The sequence below is a fragment of the Manis pentadactyla genome, chromosome 9 (genome assembly GCF_030020395.1).
Source record: "Manis pentadactyla isolate mManPen7 chromosome 9, mManPen7.hap1, whole genome shotgun sequence".
Classification (NCBI taxonomy): domain Eukaryota; kingdom Metazoa; phylum Chordata; class Mammalia; order Pholidota; family Manidae; genus Manis; species Manis pentadactyla.
Genome location: NC_080027.1, coordinates 17,884,317 through 17,901,981, shown reverse-complemented (window position 1 = coordinate 17,901,981; position 17,665 = coordinate 17,884,317). Strand labels below are relative to the sequence as shown.

Genomic DNA, 17,665 nt, shown 5'->3' with positions numbered 1-17,665 from the left:
GTTTTCTTGCAGATTTATCACTGACTCATTCATGTATGCATGCATTCACTCACTCATTCATTCATTTATTCAGCCAGGACACATTTATTGACCATCTCTGTGAGAGCTGGTGCCAGGAGCTATATTGGTTTCATCTAGAAAGGATCTAAAAAGGGTTCCACAGACCCTTAGGGGATCAGGGATGCTCAGATATTGTAGACAAATCTACGTTTGTATAGAAATCTAGATTTGTGTGCTGAGATGGGAGAGGAATATATGCTTTGTTACTGGGAGAAAATTCCTCATTTTTCAAGCGCTTCTCAAAGGGGCCTGTGGGTCCATTTTGGACCCTGATTAGGAAGCCTGGTTTCTGGCTAAATTCTGCTTCAGTTTCTTTCCCAGCCGGTGGCCTTAGACTGCTTGCTTAATAGCAGTACTGGTGCATTACTGTATTCATTGCACATTATTCACAGTAGCCAAGACTTGGAAGCAACCTAAGTGTTCATCAATGAATAAATGGATAAAAAAAATGTGGTACATATACACAATGGAGTATTGTTTGCTCACACAAGAGAAGGAAATCTTGCCATCTGCAACAACATGGATGGACTTTGAGGGCATTATGCTATGTGAAATAAGCCAGAGAAAGACAGGTACTGTATGATCTAACTTATGTGTGAATCTAAAAACAAATCCAAACCAAGCTCATAGATACAGAGAACAGATTGGTGGGAAGTGAGTGAAATGGATGAAGGGGTGTCAGAGTGTACAAACTTCAGTTAGTCCTGGGGATGGACTGTACATCATGGCGAGTCTGGCTAACAACACTCTATTGTATATTTGAAAGTTCTCAGAGATTAATTCTTGAAGGTTCTCATCACAAGAAAAAATAATTTTCTAATTGTGTGGTAACAGATGTTAACTAGGCTTATTGTAGTGATCATTTCTCAATAAACATAAATATCAAATCACTGTGTTATACATCTGAGACTAATATAATGTTACATGTCAGTTACATCTAAATTAAAAAAATGGAGTATTGGACAAACCGTTGAAGTGTTGTTAGAAGATTTTTAGTTGTGAATATCCAGTTCTCACTGTTAAACAAACAAAAGCCCATGAGGACTAGGAGAACATCCTCAGGACTCCAGAAAATTCTGATTGCAGGGCTACTAGGTCAGAGGTCTTATGTTGGTCAGAGCAGCTTAGAGGTAAGAAGGCCAGCATGTGCCTCAGGAGACCTGGACTTCAGTTTTGGTAAAGCCATTGTCATTAGGAGATCACTTAACTTCTCTGGGAGGCAGTTTTCCTCTTCTGTAAAACAAAAGAGCCCAAACAGATGATGATGATGGTGATAATAAGCATTTGCTGAGCTCTTACCAAGCACCAGCCACTGAGCTCACTTAACATGCAAAATTGCCCCACAAGATGAGCATTTGACATCCTCCCATTTAATGGGTGGGGAACCGAGGACCCCTGAGAGGCCTCCAGATAACACAGCCCTGGGACCCATCCCAGGGCCAAGGATTCCAAAGCCCGTTAGACGGCGACTCCCACTGCTTTTTGGGTCTGGTCTGTGTTTCGGCTCTGTGGCCATTGTTATTGTCATCATTTTTTGCACTAGTCACGGCCTGCACCACCCCTCCCCATTAGAAGTAATTGAAAAGTGCCCTTGGCTGCTTTCTGCTTCTGTTGCTCAGCAGCTGCATCTGGGGGGGTCTCTCCCTGCATGCCAGGTGAAACCTAACCTGGATGGGGGCAGTTTCTTGACTGAACGAGAAAGAATTCTCGAGCAGGTCACAAGAGTGTAGGCAAAGAAGGAACTTGTTAAAGGGAGAGTGGAAATGAATGGCAGCGAGCGGCCTTGCAGGCGGCTGACAGCAGGAAAGTGCAGAGGGAGGAAGAGGAGGCATGCTGCATAAGGTCGTCCAGGTGACGGAAGTCGCAGGCCCAAATCAGACTCTCAGCAGCCCCTCCCTACTCACCAGGGTAAAATGGAAACTTGGAAATAGAATGAAATAGCAAAAAGACAAAATGCGGTAAGTTGAGCAGGGAGAAAGCTTTATTTAAGGTACGCACCTAAAGAGAGAAAAAGTGCAGGCGTCCAGGAGGTGCTCTGAAAAGCTGGGAGTTCTCTCTTTAAGGATTTTTCAGGCGTGTGACACAGGGCCAGGGGTTATAGACTTGTAAAGTAACCTCAAAATGCTTATCTCTGGTGCAAGGCATTATATTTTCTATTATCAGTCCTCCACGTAATTCTCCAAAATTAAGACAAGAAATTGGTTGGTTCCTCTCCAGGATAGCAGCTTCTCTCTGGAAACATAATCAATCAAGACTGCCTGCCCTGCCCCCAAAGCGGGTTGAGTTATTGCCTGTTTGTTAAAGAATATGTTAGGAATCTTCCTAACTTCCTGATTTTTAAAATGGAATCTTTCCTGTTCTTAACTATGCTGTTTATATCTTGGCTTTTTTGGAAAATTAATCATGATGCTGGTCTCATGTCCCTGCCGTACATCACTTCCAGGGGCCAGAACACCCGAATCCTGGGAAGAGTTTCAGCGCCCGTGGCTTCCCACGACACTGTTACCTACCGGACAGCGAGAAAGGCAGAAAAGTAAGAGCACGGGGGCTTCAGGGCTGGGCAGGGACTTTCCTGCTGTGTTAGGGCCGTAGGTCTTGCTTCCTACCAAGCCCAGGTTAAAGAGAACTCGGTCTCTTTTTAACTCTGGATGTGCATGGTAAGAAGGTTGTATTTGAGTCAACCACAGGTAAGGGTGGATATGATTAGAATTTTGTTTTCCAGGGTGATGAGTGCAAGGCTTTTGGCTTTTTCCTCTCCTGGATATCACTGGCAATAATTCATCTGTTTCAGGACACTTTCTCTAGGGCTTTGATGCTTAACAGTTGGTCCTGGGACCCACACCAGTGCAGTGCCTCAAAAGCTTGGTAGAAATGCAGAACCTTAGAACCGATTCCATTTTAAGAAAATCCCAGGTGATCTGATGGCACCTTAAAACTTGGGGAACATAGTCTGGGACAGAGGTCTTAGTTTGCTGGATACTGTTTTCCTTTTACGTACTTCTGAATTCCTTGACTTTTCCCAAAGGGCAGAGGGAAAGATCACTGGGTTTCTGGACTCGCAGTGATTCATGGTGAGGCTTCAGTGGTTCTATGAATTCTAAATTGGGGGAAAAAAATTTTATGCTCATTTTTCTGTGGATAAGGCCAGAACATCACTGGGTTTTCAAAAACCTTCCCCAATATCAAAAGGGAGAAGAACAGTTGATCTAAGGGAATATTGTGCCCTTTCTTATGGGGGTGCCGGGGAAAATGTTGGATAAGAGGTGTGTTTTAGTTAGCTTTCTCTAGGCGTGCTGTGTAACAAACTACCTTAGGCCTCATGACTTACTTCAATAAATGTTTGTTTCCAGTGCACTTTGCATGTCAGTGGCTGTGGTTGGCTTGATGCTGGGGGTCAGCTGAGTGTGCTCCACATAGATTCCCATTCTGGAATCCAGATGGAAGGAGCAGCCAGCCCTTCCATGGTCCATGCTCTTCTCACTGAAGGGGGCAGAGGACCAAAGAGAATCCAAGGGACTTGTGCAATTCCATTAGAGCTGTTCCTGGAAGCTTCTTACCTCCACTCACGTTTCCCAGGCCCCAGCAAGACATGGGCAAGCCAGGTGCAGAACGGCGTGGGTGAACTGCCTAAGGGAGGCCCTGCAGGGCTCCTGCAAAGGGTATGGATAAGTTCACTTCTTACAGGAGAGGAAGCAGATGGTGTAGAACAATGAACAAATCAACTCTATCATGATGTGCCCAGTGCAATGTCCTCAGATTAGGGATCAGGATCAGTCCTGATACGTATCTGCCCCATTTCTATGCCTGAGCCCTAGATCTTCATCCCAACTGCTGGGTAAATGTCTCCATTGTAAAGTCTTACTGCTAGAACTTGACTCCTCTTGCCAAGAACTGCTCCTCTGCCAGGGCTTTATGTCAACGACGTACCCAGAATATCTCGGACCCAGACTGGACTCTTGCTGGAAACTGCCACATCCACTCAGCCCATTTATCCTCATGCTGCCTCCCAAACCCCTTGTCTCCTTTTGCAGTCCTGCCCCACCCACCTAGTTAATGCTTTCATCTTTGACCTGCCACCAGCTGAGGAGGACCTAAAGCACAATTCCAGCATCAACCTCCTTTGTTTAAAAGAAATAAAGTAAGAAAAAACAACAACGTTGTTTTGATGGCTTTCCCTCCTCCTTTACAAAGTACCACCTAGACAGATCAGCTTGACAGACAAGACCAGGGAGTGTGAGTCTCGACCTTCCCTCTCACCGACTCTCATCCTGTCCTTCGCATCTGCTGTTCCCAGGGGCTAACCTTGGGTGCTATTGCAGAAAGAGATAATAAGAGCGTGCATGGGCTTTGGAACCAGACCAAGCTGGGTTCAAGTCCTAGTTTTGCCATTTAACAGATGTGGAAATGTGGAAACTGGCATAAAGTTTAATGTCCTTAAGTCTCTGTTTCCTAATCTACATGACAGTGGTGATCATTTCCATCTGTCTGGACAGGATATTGTAAGAATTAAATGAAAAGTAGGCTTTGTGAGATGCCCAGTGTGGTGACAGCTTTTGTTGTAATTATACATGCCTTGGCTCACATTTATTTACTGTGTCTACACATCCTCCTCTAGTGCCAAACTTCAAATCCTCCTCTCCTTCCATGGCTCAGCTCAGAAGAAGCCTCTTCCATGAAATCTGTACTGATCCTCCCCTAAAACTCAGCAGAGGAATGATTCAGACCAGGGACTATAAAGTCAGGCAGTCCTAAAAATCAAGGCCCCCTTCTGCCACATCCTAGCTGTATGAGCAAGGCAAGTCTTTGACCTTGGGAGCCTGTTTCTTCATCTGCAGAAAGGAGGAAATGAGAGGCCCTGTCTTATCTGATTATTATAGCTGGCACATGACCCAGTGCTTGACACCTAGTATGTAAACATTCAGGCAATGAGCAACATTTTTGGCTCATATTTTGCTGTCTGCTATTATTTTTACTGCTACTGTTGTCATCCCCCCTCCAGCCCTGGCATGGCACCTCCATGCCATGGTGTTGTCAGTAGTTCAGTTTTGAATCCAATGTGTTTTAATTGCATTCCTTCTTCATGCTGGAGAGGATAGCATGTTAGGCTTTTGTCTTGCTAAATACAGGTTTAAAAAAAATAATTTCCCTGAACTAGAACTTTCTGCAAGCCTTCACACCTCTTTGGGGCTCACCTATAAGATAGAGACAGTAATAGTACCTTCCAGACCAGCCTGAGTATGGTGGTGAGGACCAGATGAACATAAAGATGACCTGGAGGGCTCAGAGCAGTGCAGCCGTGTCCCTGGGGAAGTCTTCCACAACTGCAGCTCTGGGTAACTTAATACCACATTCAGGTAGTGGTGGTAATGGAGGGCACAGTCTCAGAAGATCTCATACCCAAGTGCCTTGAATTCCTAGATCCTTCTTGTGAGATGCAGCTGTGACACTGGCAGCTAACCCTGTTGGTCAGCGTGTGCCAGCACTACCATGAATGTGCTTTTCATGTAACGCCCGGAGATGCTCACAACCTTTAGAGGCAGGTCGTGCCATTGCTGTTTTCTGAGTGAGGAAGTTAAAGCTCAGAGGGGTGATATAAATTATCCAAGCTCTTGCAGTTAGTTGGTGACAGAGCCAAGACTGGACCTGCAGTCCCCGACTCCACAGCCATATCTCCTTCCATTCACAGTGCCACTTGGGGCATAGGATGCAGGAAGGAGTGGGACCCGGGGAGGACTCTCTGCATGCAGGGATGGTCTGTGACCAACACCGAGTGTCTGCCTCTGGTCCCGGCCTTTGCTGTCTCAGGTCCTCAAGCTGCTGCTGGTGGCCTGGGATCGCCGCCTCATCTTTGCCATCGGCACCTCCAGCACCACGGGCGAGTCCGACACCGTCATCTGGAACGAGGTCCACCACAAGACCGAGTTCGGCTCTAATCTCACTGGCCATGGCTACCCAGATGCCAACTACCTGGATAATGTGCTGGCTGAACTGGCTGCCCAGGGCATTTCTGAGGACAGTGCTGCCCAGGAGAAGGACTGAGCTGGCCGGGGCGTGTGGGGGGTAGAGTGGGAGGGCCGTGGGGACCACAGGGCAAGACATGGGGGTAGCCAAGGTAGAGATTGGTGCCAGGTCCTCCATGCTTCGTCATCTCCCCTCCTGTCTCCATCTCCCAGCCCCAGGGGGAGCCAGATTGAATAAGGAGATGTCACTCATAAACCTCATCCACCACTAAGGGTACGTGGGATGAGGGTCATCCTCGGGCTGTTCCCATGGAGTTTTCGGTGCTGGGTAGGCAAGAATCCCCCAACCCCCTAAGCAGGGGGCACAGCCAGCACACTTAGGGTGCAGATGGCACATGGGCACCCTATACTTGGCCTTCTGAAGCCCGAGGTTTAGTGCCTCAGCTGGCTTCTCGCTGCTTCCATTCTGCTTCGAGGGCAGAGTTTCCATTTTTCTCGCCTCCACTGGAGGCGAGGAGCTCTCACTGTGCAAGGTTGGAGGGCAATGGGGTGACCAGCTAAACTGCTGTGACATAAATCGATGCCTCAGTGTACAGTGAGGAAACACTCCTTGCCAAGGGGGTCCGGGAGGCTGAAGTTACTGGGGGCGCCCTCAGCGCTCATGATGGTCCTTGACTTCTCTGGCCCTCCCTCCTCCTCACACTTCCCACCTGTCCAAAGAGGCAGCTGGTTGTCTTGTGAGGATGGATGGACTCTGGGGTTCCTCTCTGGGGTGGCATCTGTGATGTGTCCAGCTGCTGTCTGATCAGACCAGAGTCTGCACCCGACTCAGCATCTGAACTGTCCTCAGGGAGAGGAGCCCATAGCCTCCTTCTCAGCTCGTCCCAGACCTGCTCAAAGATGCCATGAGTTTCATCAAGTCACTGTGAGTAGAGCCTGTGCAGGGCTCTGTGCCATCTGTGTACCTGCGTGTGTGTGTGTGTGTGTGCGCGCGCGCGCATGTGTCTGCGTGTGTGCACGCGCATGTGTCTGCGTGCACGTGCATGTGCACACACCGGGCCAGGTTGGTGGAGCGTCCCATCGTGTTTTTGTGCTCTTTTGTGAGGTGTCACACCCTGGTTCTGATGGGATCGAACAGCCAGGCTGTGGTCCCTTGACTTTCCTCATCCTTTGCCAGCTCATCCCAGAGTAAACTTGGACCTAGAACTGTGCTTGAGCTGATGTGTAAGGTGAGGGCTGGACTGACCCCTTTCTGTCTCTCTTTCAAGATTAGATCTGGACCAATATCCATCCAGCCTTGCTTCTATGAGGGCTTCAATCTGTCTCCATACAGATTTGCTAATTAGAGCCCAGAGGTGGCCCTGGGTACCATCTCCCTCATCTAATCCAAACTGACCTAGACCATGGAGGGAAAGTCCGCAGCTCATTCCTAAAAGGGCCAGGACCGCATTCTGGTCCAGTCCAACCTTCATCTCGGTGGCGTCCCAGGGCCTCCCCACCTCAACATTCCTCTGCCTTTGGCTCCCAGTAAGGAAGGAACTGGACATCAGGGAGGAGAGAAGGTGGATCAGGAAGGGAAACCCACTTCCCCCTTCGAAAGTGGGTTCTTTGAATTAAAGTGTTTGGGGGAAGTTCCTCTGGATACTAATTTGAATTTATATACCTCATATTTTGGGGGTTTGACATATATATATGCATATATATCTCATACTATTTGGAAAGTTTTTGATGCTAGAAAAATTCTAACAGAAGAACCTTAAAAAACGGTACCCAATTTGGAACTGGAGACCAAGCTTCTCTGAGGGCCAGCTCCGAAGCCGCATGCTCTTTGGCCTGGAGGCGCGTTGACGTTCGTGTGGCCAGGGGGTCCACCTGAGTGTCACGCAGCTGCGTGGGACATGCTGGTGCCGAGCCTTCCTTGGCTTTCCCCGTGGCCCCAGGGCCCTGAATCGGCTCCAGCAGATGGAGCCCTGCGACATTGTTCCTGCCACCGCAGTTCCCTCCTTTCCTAGCAGTCTGCAGCCATGTTATGTCACCAGCAGACCAGGTGCTGGTCCTGAGCTCACCAGGCCACGGGGCATTTCCTGCCGCAGTTAGGAAGGAGGTCAGTGCAGGAGACATGCCTCCAGTGTTTAATGTCGGCCCCACGCCCTTCGCCAGGCTGCCACGTACCAGAGCTGGTCGGAGAGCCTGGCTGTGGGCCTACTGCTGTCTCAGCACCCAGGCCAGGATCTGCGGTTCCCACCCCCAGGGATGAAGAAACAGATCGAGGGGCAGCGGGTGGAAATGTACATTTGTGCAGTGGGACGCGGGGAGAGAAAGAAGACCTGCTTTGACGACTGGCAGTGGGCAGTGGGGAGAGCTGGGTCCCTGCATCAGGCAGAACCGTACGGTGGGGTAGGGGTCGGTCAGGAGCAGAAGGAGGGCCCAGCGTGCATGCAGGGGGCCGGCGCGGGGCAATCCCACCGTGAGAGGAGGTTACCCGCTCTGGCCTTTGCCTCGAGGATGTTGATCAAGTCTGTGCGCCATTTCTCTTCCTGAGGATGCTTGGTAGCCCCCGAGTCCTCATGCCACTCCTCCTGTGGGACTTCTTGGAAAGAAGGATCTTGAATTTCCTTTCTAACACTGTGCCAGGCAAGGCAGGGGGCTGCCTTTGCCCTTTCTCCAGTGCCTGGAGAGGTACGGTCTCGGGTTCAGTGAGAGCCCTGCAGGCAGGGGCCCCGGGCATCCTCCGCTTGGACTCCGTCTTCCCGCCGGAAGCCCTGCTGCGCTCCCAGCCTGCGCGTAGAATCCCACACTGTCCTCCCATCATAGCACCAGCAGCCTGCTGTCTCCCTTCCCGCGTCTCCAGGGATGGCAAGTGGGATTGGAGACAAACCCTGTCAGATGTCCATCCCTCAAAGCTCCATCGTGTATATGTGGCTGTGTGTGTGCCTTTGGGTCTTCATCCCCCTTCCCCCAACCCTTTTGCAAAGGTTGAACTTCTCTGTGGTTTTATACTTGGTCAAAAGTACTCATCCTGGTTTGCACTGTGTGCGCATGAGAGGACCCCGGGAAGGCCCCGTGTGGTACAAGGGCCCTGTCCCCTTTGCTTGTCTGTGGTCACTGGCATTCAAGTGGAGGGGGGGTTTCTGGGAGAGGGCAGGTGAACATCCTCTGGTCAATCATTGTAATTGGTGTGTTTTGAAGTCCTTTGTGTTGCTCTGTGAAAGGACATTGCCACCTGGTGCTCATGAGGTGTATGTGCAGAACAATAAATGGCAAATGAACAACCACAAACTGTTAACCTTCTGCTTTTTGTAGATCAGGGCACCTATCTGTGAGGCATTAGGGGCACCTCCCCAAGACCGTGAGCAACCACAGCCCTTCCACGGGACACGGGGAAGTCCCTTTCTCTCTTCTCTCACATCTTTTCCACCACACAGTTGACCACGGAACCTGGCTTGGCTTCTTGTTCCTCTAAAGAAATCCACCACATGGCAGGGAGATAATTAAATGAATCTGTGGCGCAAGGACCATCCTGAAGCTACAAATGTCCACTTACTTAAAATCCCCTTCCCCTGACTATAATATGGTGCATGTTTCAATAGTTTACAGGCTACTGTTTTCCAAATAAATGTTTAGTATTACTCATCTTGTCAATACAGACAAGAACACAGAAATAAAATGCAAGTGGAAGCCGCCTCTGTCGTCCAAATGTGCCTCGGTTTCCAACAGTCCGTGGAGTGTGGTTTTCTTGGAAGCTGAGATTAGCCTTCCCACAGGTCCCACCAGCCTGGGCTCACCACTCAGGAAAGCAGACCTGGGGATTCCCTCATCGGGGTTCTGACTTTGAAAAATGACTTAATGAATGTAAACTGCCAAATCTCACATTCTGGGGACAGAGTGTTCCTTAAGTACACATTTTAATGCATATTTATGTGCAATTTTGTTAGTAAAAAGGTAAGAGTTTTTTATTTTAATGGGCAGTTAGTGTGTTAAAAGTTGGAGAGCCATTAGCTATACTTTCTCTCCCAACTCGGTAATCTTCAAAGAATTCATGGGAAAATCAGTTCTTGCAGAAAAGTGATTAGCTTGTCTGAAACTTACTCACCAGTCACCCAGAGGTTAAGGAGAACATTTTAATGCTTCAGAGGCAGGGTTAAGGGAAGAGTTTCTAGAAATCAGTGTCCCTGGCTGGGCAGCCAGGAGAGTGAGGCTCAAACTCTGTGATCACTTCTCTTCTGTTTGGGATCTCTTCCCATCTTCCCTCAGGCTGGGATGCTTCTATCTCCTTAGAAGAAGGACCTATTGTAAGCCAATCTCTTGAGTGTGAACGTTAACTAGGAAAGGACAAATTATTCCTCATAAAGTATAATCCACTAATGACATTTGATTTGGTGAGGAAATATATGACTTAAAAAAAATGTCTTGGAGGAACATGACTAATCCACCCTAATAAGTACAATTAGGTGAGATTGGTATTAAAACTGGGCCAAGCCCCAAATGCCAGGTAACCATCATGCGTCCTGCTAGATGCGCCAGGGAAATTAGCCTGGAACTGTGTCACAAATGGTGTGAGATGTCTTTTTCAATTTATTTTAAAACATGGATTTGATCATGTCAGCCCCCTTTCTGCTAGAAAACAAAACAAAGGTAAGCTACATAACTGATACTTTCTACTCTTTCTGGTTTCAGGGAAGCACTTAGATGTGGGTTTACTTTGACTTCTTACATTGTTCCTCATCTACCCCCAGAAAAATAAGGACTTCTTGTTAGAATGTGGGGTGTGTTTGGTTGTGTGTGTGTGTGTGCATGTGAAGGCAGGAAGATTAAGGGCTGCTCACAGAAGGGAAAGGGATTATACTTTGGTCACACAGACCAGGAAACTGTAATGCTTGATCCAACCAAATCTACAGCTCCTTTCTGTGCCCAATTTAGAATGAGCTAAATAAGAGGAAGAGACCAGGCAGTCAGTTGTGGATAAGAATTCCAATTTCCCCTGAGCACTGGAATCTTTTCCAGTTTCAGCCTTATTACTCGCTTCTTGTCTCCAAACAATACTTTCTCCCTTGACCTTCTAATAGAAGTTTATACGTTAAAATATTTTCTGAGGACTTTATGACACTAGTCTGAAGTCCAAAAGTGGCCTGGTCCAAGTAAGTCTTAATTATGAGGTAGTTGGAAAAAGTGAGCTTAGGATAGGCAACATCTTTCTGTTCGATGACGTTGAGATGACCCAGAGGCAAGCACAGTCCATCAGGACAGAACCCTCAGAGCTGAAAAGCTGTGTCTTCCAGGGGCTCTGTCAGCCTCCAGGAATATGGAACCCAGATAGCTTTTTAAAAAACAAAACAGTGGGAGGGTAATGCTTAACAGGAGAGATTCTTACAACTTGTGAATTGGAAACCTCTGCCAACAGATTGCATGCACGGTCTCCATGTCCAAATGTCAACCTTCTCCCTCCTCTCTTTTTACATATATGCATTCAGATCAAGGTAATTAACGACACCCACAGAGAAAAGACACCCCCTTTGTGTTTTAGTGCTCTGGATGACTTTTGCTTAAAAAGTCACACCTGCTCCCCAGCCCCTACCCGGACCTTGTCCATGTAGCTCTACTAATTTCCTGGCCCAGAGACCTAATGAAGTCACAAAGTTAATACCTGCGTTTTGCTGCACTTGCCATTTTGATACTCAGGAAAGCAGAAGTGGAGGGAGAAGGAATGGATGGCGTGCTTCAAGCTCTGGAGAAATGAGAGAAAGTTTCCTGGGAGAGATTTAGGCTGGACTCTGCTCCTGCTTTTGGTCTGGAGTGTCTCCTCTTGCTGCGGTGCCCGAAGCCAAACTCTGACTCTCGTCCTCTAAGGCCTGGTACCCCCTGTTCCTGTACTTCCTGGTGCCATAGATGGCCAGGGCGATGACAGCTGCCAGGACAGCGGTGACCCCCACCGTGACCCCAGCTGCTGCTCCCCCTGACAGGCCACTGTCATCCCCATGGATGACCTTCATGGCCCTGCGCAGCTCTAATGGCTCCCCCAGCCTCCACTGGTGGGTCTGGGCATCTTTAATCCAGGATCTTGCAGTCTCAGTATTAGTCACCATGACAGTGTTGGTGGCAGCCTGACTCATGAGGGGTGGCCGGGTGTAAGGTGGGAGCCTGGCAGGAGGCAGAGACCCTCCTGTAAAAAGCCCAGACTTGACGCAGTAGGACACCTGGCACCCATCGCTGATGAGGGCTAGGTGTTGGCTGAAGCCCCCAGGACACTTCTTTAGAGCAGGCGCCCCTAAGTCTCTGGCAATGGCAGGACCCACCAAGGGGTTCCCAACTGCACAGCTAAAGAACCCACCAAAGGGGACTGAAAACCTGTATCCCAGCTCATAGTCCTGAGAGGCACAGACCTTGAGGTTTTCAAAAAGCCTCAAGGGGAAGTAGCCGGCAGGGCAGGCCTGTGCATTTGTTAAAGGATTTATGCTCTTACCGCTGAAAAGTCCCCCAAAAAGCAGTCCTGAGTTTTCTGGTACTTGGCCACTAGCCACGCACCAAAAAGCCCTAAATTCGGCCTTTGCCACCCGGAACACATCTTCACACACCGTCTTGCAGAAGATGAGGAGGGAGCACTTCCGCTGGCACTCCAGCTGGTTATAACCCTCCTCGTGGATCTGGGCCAGCAGGCGGATTGGGGAGTAGCCAGAGGGGCAGGAGAAATCACCAGTGAGTGGATTCTTCTGCTCCAACTTTTGGCAGAGTTGGACAGCCGCATTCCCTGAGAGCTGGGTGCATTCCTGATAAACTCCACCGAAGGAGAAATTGGTCATTTTCCCCTCGCAAGAGCCGTCATCCGTGTTGGCCTGAAAATTGAAGTTGGGTGAGTTGTGATCCGTGCATCCAGGATAGGTGTTGAATGTGTAGTAGCGCCTCACAGCTGTTTCCACCGTCCTTGACAACTTCTTCACCAAGGGCCCCGGCAACTCAGGCAGCGTGTTGGGGTTGATGAAGAAATGCAGAGGCAGGCCAGCACGGTCTATGGCCACCAGGTGGTTGGTGATGCTCTGCTGCCAGGCCTGGAGGGTGATACCTGGGTAAAAAAGAGTCCCTCCAACACTTTGCACCCTGGAGTTGGTTCGGTTGGAGATGTAGCTCTTGGTGAGGGCATTCTGTGAGGTGTAGTTCTCCTCAAACTTGAAGTTCACGATGTTGAGGAAGGTGACTCCTGCAGAGGCAGTCACAGCACTGTGGCTGCCCTGGCAGTCCTGCAGGAAGGAGGCTCTGATGTGGTCCTCCTGAATGAGAGCGGCTCCAGCGTCCATGCTGGTGATGACGTGAGTGCCATAGTTGAGGACCAGGAGTTCTGCCAAGTAGGTGGCCATCCGCGTCTGGTTGTTCTCCAGACGGTCAGAGATGTCCATGAGCTCCTTCTTAAACCCCCAGCTTAGTTCTGAAACTGGGTTGATTTTGACCGTGTAGACCAGGTTTCTTACCTGAACCCTGGTAGTTACAGCTTGGTCCTTCACTTGAAGCGTCTTCACCTTCTGGAACTCAGGGGAGAACTTGCCGTTAACTTTGGAGAAAAGGGAGAGCTCCAGGTTAATGGAGGAGGAGGTACTGCTCTGGTAGTTCATCCAGGATTCCAGGATTTCTGAGTTCATCTCCAGGTTGCTCTGTTTCCGGGCGATGGTGAAGATTTCCTCGGGGATGATGTACTGTCCATCCTCTGTGGTCCTGCAGTTGGCGTAAGTCAGGTCCATCACCCGTCCCATGTCCACATTCCGCAGATTATCCCAGCCCCCACCGGGTAAGACTTCCAAAACAGGTAGTTTTAAGGCATTCTTACATTTTTGGGACCCAGACATATCTGTCTCTCCCGGAGGCTTGTCCATTTGAGCCCATGCTACCACTGCCCAGAAGAGGACGGCGCCCCTGAAGATGCTCATGGCTCCGACGGCACCAGCCACACGCCAGCCCTAAGCGGCAGCCAGCTGGCGTAGTCTAGAATGAACCTAAGGGAAAGAGAGCAGTTGCTGAAACAACTTCAACTGTTCTCTCAAAGCCGGCAGTTTCTCTTCAGTTTACCCTAATTGCGAAATGGGGAAATGAAAGTCAGTTGGAATACCAAAGTCCATTGAGACTTTGAAAAAAACATGTTGTACTAGATACACAAGCACAGCTCTATGTTCTTAACAGTTAACAATCCCTACTGCCCCCCACCTGCCTCCAGCCTCAGGCTGGTTCCTCTGCAGCAGTGGTGGGCCCTCAGAAAAAGAGCAACCACACACCTTACTGCCTCCCCTGTGCCAAACTTCCAGCTTCGAAAGAAAGCTTTGGTGTTGCTTTCTGGTCATGCTCTTGATGTTCCAGATTTTCTCTGACTGCCCTCCCCTGGGACTCCAATATCAGTTTGCTTTTACTGCAAATGCAGAGGTGAATGGCGACATCACAGTTGCTGAGATGGCCTGCCTCCCCACCCCCCACCTAGGCTACCTGGAGGTCAGGGTGCAGGCCGGGGTTGCCCATTCACCTGAGGTGAGGGTGGTTCACACAGAAGAAAGGAGTGAAAATCTTTGACACCTGTCCTAAGGCGTTTCACTGTCATAAGGCCCTAATTGTTCTGGGTTTGGAGATGGCATTATCTGGGGCAGAGCTGAAGGGGCCTGAAGAGGATTCCATTTTGCTAACTGCTAGGCACCTCAGCCTGCCTTATCCCAGCATTCAAAGTAGAGACAAGGGGCCCCACACTGTGGTTTCCTTTCAGACAGAAATGTTTAAGCAAAGAGAAAATCCACAATCTAATCTAGATTTTGGTTTATCAAAAGCAGACAGTAGCCAAGGAATGTGCATGCATATGTGTACACATTTATACATTCCCTGTATCATACATTTTCCTGTGTATGTGTATGTAGTTAGCAATAAGTTGGTACCATCTGTTAGATCTTTAATTTTTCATTCTGTTGTTAAATGTATGTAATCAGCAAAGGTGCATAAAAAAGAATGTGGTTCTTTATTACTCAATATTTTTCTTAATAAAAGCAATAATATGTTTGTAATATTAGGACATAATTTCATGAATTTCCTTTCATGTGCTAATGCTGTATCTATTAGACCCCATAATTTGGAATGTTGTTCCCAGACCCACAGATTCCAGACTGGATTAATTGAAGCCTAGCTCAATCAATTATTCGGGACCATTAGGGCACATTTGAATACTTTTAGTGGTAGTCAGGGAACCCAAAGGAGTTAATGAAGCTCCCAACTGCACCCTCGTAGCTCCTAAAATCATACCACAAACCAGATGCAGAGCAGAGACTGAAAAAGTCATGTTTCAATCATAGGTTTCACTGTACCATCACCCGAATGCATCCTGGAAAGAAGGTCCCAAGGAACTGAATTACCATAGATTGTCACTGATGCATCTGACAAGTGTTTTCAGAAATAATCAGGCCAGTTGCCTCCCAGGCCGAGCTTCACTACTTATTATAAAACCTTGATGGTGTTTCTCCAAACCGAGAAATACTACATCCTGGGTCTATTCGTGACTGAGTACCATGTTCCAGGCATTCACTTATACCCCAAAGGGATTAATTTATGAACCAGCATCCAGTTATGCTTGGCTAGAGAAGAAAGCATCTGCATAGGATGTCCTGGTTAATTTATAAATCAGTTAGTTAAAAATCACTTGGTAGAGTGACCCTACAATTGGAGAAATTACAGTTGCGTGCCCTCGGGTACTTCCAATAAGTCTGTTGAAATGTCCACATGTTTCTCTCCAAACTGTTTCAGGGCTCATCCATCAGAATCAGAAAACTCTCACAGTGTTTTGGAGTCATGCTGACAATTTCTTGCTTTTCCATTTCTCATTAATAGATCCTGTTGGGACCTCAGTCTTCTGGAATGAGAGTACAAACAAAGTGATTATAGATTAATCTATATTCAGGTTTTCCTATATCCCTGAACACCCAGTTATTGTCATTTTTTTGGACAGCCTTCCTCTTCATTTTTATCACAGCAAAAAATTGAAAATAGCTAATAAAGTCAATAAGTGTGAAATTATATTGCATCCCTAGGAGGAAATATTTTGCAGCCATCATAATTATGTTTTCAAACAACTTTAAGAACATGAGAAATTCTTATGCCATAATACTAAGTGGAAAAAGTGTGATATACATTCAGTATGACCTCAACCATGTATAATATGTATGACTAGACAGATATACACAAACCAACCCATTGACAGTAATTGTATCTTGTCAGTAGGTTGTATAAATCATTTAAATTCTTTCCTCTTAGCTTTCTGTATTGTTTGAGTTTTCAACAGTGTTCACTCATTTGACAAAATTTTATTGAGAATCTTCTAAGTGCCAAATACAGGCATGTACTTAGAAAAACTAGCAAAAAAAAATACACATTTAAAAACATAAAGAAACACATTGTATCTAGAATTTTTATATACCTGAAATGATCCAAAGCCACAGTATCCAAAGTGATTCTGCGATTGCCATGCTCAAGGAAGTCTTCTTTGGAATTCTCAGGGGGACAATGGAAGGAAAAGTACAAACTATGGCAATTTCAGCTCAACTCAGATTTGCATCCCCTTGCTAGAATTGTTGCTCATAAAGGTCAGGAGTGAGGAAGTGGCCAGCAGTGTTTGACCAGAGCCTTTTAGCCACACTTTTCCTGCTTTACTCTGCTCTCCAGCAATTTCCTCTACTTTTTCTTGTACTGAAATGCATATGCAGTCACACAAACTCTCCAGATGGCCGTTCTCAAGGGCCCATGCCTTAAAACTGAACTTTGGTTTCTGAAAGAAAAAGACAACTTTTCTGAAAAGTGTACACATCTGTGTTGCAGAAGAGTGATTTCACTTCCTCCAAAGAGAGGCAAGAGGGAAGTCCCATGTCTGCTCTCTTCCTCAGTTTGAGCACGTGTAACTGACACCATCGTATGCAGAGCCAAACCATGATTCCTGTCTGAGGTTCAGTTCTGTGTGGGCTTGGAGCCAGTCCAGGTGTTGCCTACTTCTGCATTTCACCTGCGGCCTAAAATGGGCAGGGAGGTCTGGCTGCGTTGGTAGGGATCATCTCCTTTCTTATTTATAGCAGGAATTTAAGAAGACAATTTGAAAATTGATGCTCAGTAGTCATTAAATGGATCAAAGAACCATGACTTTTATAGACTCTGGAGTCAACTTGGATCTGGAAAACCTAGAAAGTATCGGTTAACAAAGTGACAATGTTTTCTTTTTTGAATGGTTGATTGCTAACCTGATGTTTTGAGAGTCATTGCCTTTCCCTCACAGGCTATTATTACCATCAGGATCATTTGCGTCCTGACCACAAAAATAAGAATATAATGGTGTTTTGACTCCTTCTAATCTTGTTGGTGAAAATGAAAGGTCCATGTGTAATTCTGCAGAGTCCCATTAAAAGCCTGGTAGACTTTGGCAGCTTAAGCCATCTTATTTCTTTTTTCTATTCTTTTCCTTCCTTTTTTCCTCCCAATTTTTCTCATGCTTTTCCTCCTCATCAATTAGCCCTTCCTGCTTTTTGTTCTCTTTGCCTTTACCTTTTCCATATGTAGGTTTGGCAGACCCAAGTCTGTGATTTCAGATGATTATTTCCACGGCACTAAAGGAGAAAGAAATCCTGATGTGGCAAAGGCTTAACTTTTCA

General features: G+C 47.4%; 2 protein-coding genes across 6 annotated transcripts in view; one reads left to right on the top strand and one right to left on the bottom strand.

The window, feature by feature from the left end:
• Positions 1-9,299, top strand: part of DTX4 (deltex E3 ubiquitin ligase 4) — a 34,057-nt gene extending 24,758 nt beyond the window's left edge. For 2 of the 5 annotated variants that reach the window (XM_057507050.1, XM_036880326.2), the window contains exons 8-9: positions 2,504-2,593; positions 5,866-9,299. In XM_057507050.1, coding sequence (XP_057363033.1) covers positions 2,504-2,593; positions 5,866-6,099 — 324 coding nt within the window. In that variant the 3' untranslated portion in view covers positions 6,100-9,299. The remainder of the gene's footprint in view (positions 1-2,503; positions 2,594-5,865) is intronic. The other 3 variants (XR_005023725.2, XR_008999170.1, XR_005023726.2) reach the window with 3 other exon arrangements.
• Positions 9,300-9,906: 607 nt separating this feature from the next.
• Positions 9,907-14,013, bottom strand: MPEG1 (macrophage expressed 1). Its single transcript, XM_036880325.2, has one exon. It carries the CDS (start codon positions 13,931-13,933, stop codon positions 11,780-11,782), a length of 2,154 nt encoding a protein of 717 aa, XP_036736220.2. The 5' UTR covers positions 13,934-14,013; the 3' UTR covers positions 9,907-11,779.
• Between the last annotated feature and the right edge of the window lie 3,652 nt (positions 14,014-17,665).